The 2,784-nt window shown below is 51.2% G+C and overlaps 1 protein-coding gene across 1 annotated transcript; it reads left to right on the plus strand.

The window, feature by feature from the left end:
• The first annotated feature begins 207 nt into the window (after window positions 1-207).
• Window positions 208-2,784, plus strand: pou3f2a (POU class 3 homeobox 2a). The gene has a single exon (XM_046873528.1). The coding sequence runs from the start codon at window positions 309-311 to the stop codon at window positions 1,434-1,436; it is 1,128 nt and encodes a 375-aa protein (XP_046729484.1). The 5' UTR covers window positions 208-308; the 3' UTR covers window positions 1,437-2,784.

Below are 2,784 nucleotides of genomic sequence, written 5' to 3' on the forward strand. Positions count from 1 at the left end.
CGCATGCACGCAGAGCGGTTCTTCGCCTCTCCCGTGACCAATGAACGCGTCGCTGTCAGGGGCAACCGCGTCTGTCAATTCTTCCTGTCCAATCACGAGCGGAGCGGTGCAGAAACGCACGGCGCGCGCCTTCGCTCGGCGCTGGGGAGCCGCCTGTGGCACAAAAAAAGTAAGTGTGAAACGCGTCGACGCATGCAAAAGCCCCCCTCATCTCTCCCTCTGTGCCTCTCTTACTCTCTTTACTCTCTTACTTCCTTCCTCCCTCTTTCTCTATCTCTCTTTTTTCTTTCGGTGCCCTGCTGGAGGCGATGGCGACCGCGGCGTCCAACCACTACCGCCTCCTGACGTCGAGCGCGTCCGAGGCGGGAAGCATGCAGCAGGCACCAGCGTACAGGGACGCACCGAGCCTGCTGCACAGCGACTACACCACGCTCCAGAGCGCCGCCAATCCGCTCGGCCACGCGCACCAGTGGCTCGCGGCGCTCTCGCACGGCGACGGCTCGCCGTGGTCTGAGCAGGACATTAAGCCCGCGCTGCACGGCGACGCCGACGAGCTCCAGCACTCACCGAGCCTGCAGCCGCAACCGCAGCAGCCGCCGCAACAACAACAACAGCAGCAGCAGCAACAGCAGCAACAACAGTCGCGAGCGACTCATTTGGTGCACGAGGGCGCGCATCACCAGGATCACCACTGGAGGTCGAGCACGACAGCGCACATGGCCAGTATGACGAGCTCCAACGGCCCGAGCATGATCTATTCGCAGCCGGGCTACGAGCAGGGCATGCACCACCACTCCGGTTCCCTAAGCGAGGCGCACGAGGACGAGCCGAGCCCGCGCATCAGCGAGCACGGCCAGGCGCCGAGCCTCCGCCCGGGCCAGCACGAGCACTCGGACGACGACGTGCCCACCTCCGACGACCTGGAGCAATTCGCCAAACAGTTTAAGCAGCGGCGCATTAAGCTCGGCTTCACGCAGGCCGACGTGGGCTTGGCTCTCGGCACGCTCTACGGCAACGTCTTCTCGCAGACGACGATTTGTCGTTTCGAGGCTCTGCAGCTCAGCTTCAAGAACATGTGCAAGCTCAAACCGCTGCTGAACAAGTGGCTCGAGGAGGCCGACTCGACTTCGGGAAGTCCCACGAGCTTGGACAAAATCGCCGCGCAGGGCAGGAAGCGGAAAAAGCGCACCTCAATCGAGGTTGGCGTCAAGGGCGCACTGGAGAGTCATTTCCTCAAGTGTCCGAAACCCGGCGCGGCGGAGATTAACGCCCTGGCGGACAGTCTGCAGCTGGACAAGGAGGTCGTGCGGGTTTGGTTCTGCAACAGGCGGCAGAAGGAGAAGCGCATGACGCCCCAGTGTGCGCCGTTAGCCGACAACAAGGACGCGTACGGGGACACGCCGCCGCACCACGGCGACCGGACACCGGGTCCGTGATTGTGACCGCAGGGGGGTGAAAAAAAGGGGAGAATTTTTGAATTGTCCGTGATTTTGTTTCTTTCCACCACCCGCACAGGCTCTGTCCTTTTTTTGTCTGCGCTACAACGGTGGACCGAAGCCGCAACACAGCCTACGTGACACCGCATAGGTGTTGCGTGTTTTCGCCCTGAAACAATGCGGACAAGGGCGGGCGACGGGACGCGTGTGGCGCATAAAGACGATCGCGCGCTTCACGGAAAATAAACCCAGAAAGGGGCAAAAAAAATAATAATGCTTTATTGTAAGGGGAAAAAAAAGGGGTCTGGAGCCCAAGGATCTGTGGAGACACGTCGCATCTGGTTGGAGCAAAATAGCAGGAGAAAGGGCGTTCTACACGCCATCTTCCCGTCAGGGCTACACACACACACACACACACACACGACGTGTCATCACGCACCGATGCGGTGTCTGCTGCCGTTTATTATTATTATTATTATTATTATTATTATTATTATTATTATTATTATTAATATGTTCGATGTAAAACAGTCTACCTCTTTTGTGTAGTGTAGCCTAACGCTGGTGTTTGGTTCTTGATCATAACAAAAGGCTGATAAGTGCTTGTCTCTCACACACACACACACACACACACACACACACACACACACACACACACACACACACACTGCAAAGCAGTCCAGCTTCATGCAGGTCACGAATTCGCACTGCTGGTGTGAGCAAACAAAAATCCTTGTCAGTGTGAGGGATGATTACACACACACACACACACACACACACACACACACACACACGCACACGCGCGCGCAGACCAGAATCAAGTCTACACAAGGCTCTGTGCATTTCATCCAAATTTGGGATAACATCACTAACACATTCTCTGTCATATGGGAATGTTATGTTTGTTATGGGGTTACAAATGCTAATAATAATAATAATAATAATAATAATAATAATAATAATAATAATAATATGCAGATCTTCGTATTTCAAACTAATGTTGTTTAAACTGTGATCTCAAAAGCAAGAAAGGTCTATAGGTGTAATCATGTGAAGTTTTATTATTGTTATTATTTTTTTGTGAAGGCAATGAAGGCAACTGGAACACTGTGAACACAGGCCAGGGGACAGGAAGTCTCTACTGATCAAAACTAGACCAAAATATAACAAAAATAATTTATTGACAAATAAATTAAGGAATACATAAGAATCAATATATTGATTTCCCATCTATAGATCATATGATAATAATAATAATAATGATTATAATGATTAATTATAATCATTATTATCATTTTTATTATTATCATTATTATTATTATTATTATTATTATTATTATAATTATTA

This window comes from Silurus meridionalis, chromosome 18 (assembly GCF_014805685.1).
Source record: "Silurus meridionalis isolate SWU-2019-XX chromosome 18, ASM1480568v1, whole genome shotgun sequence".
NCBI lineage: Eukaryota > Metazoa > Chordata > Actinopteri > Siluriformes > Siluridae > Silurus > Silurus meridionalis.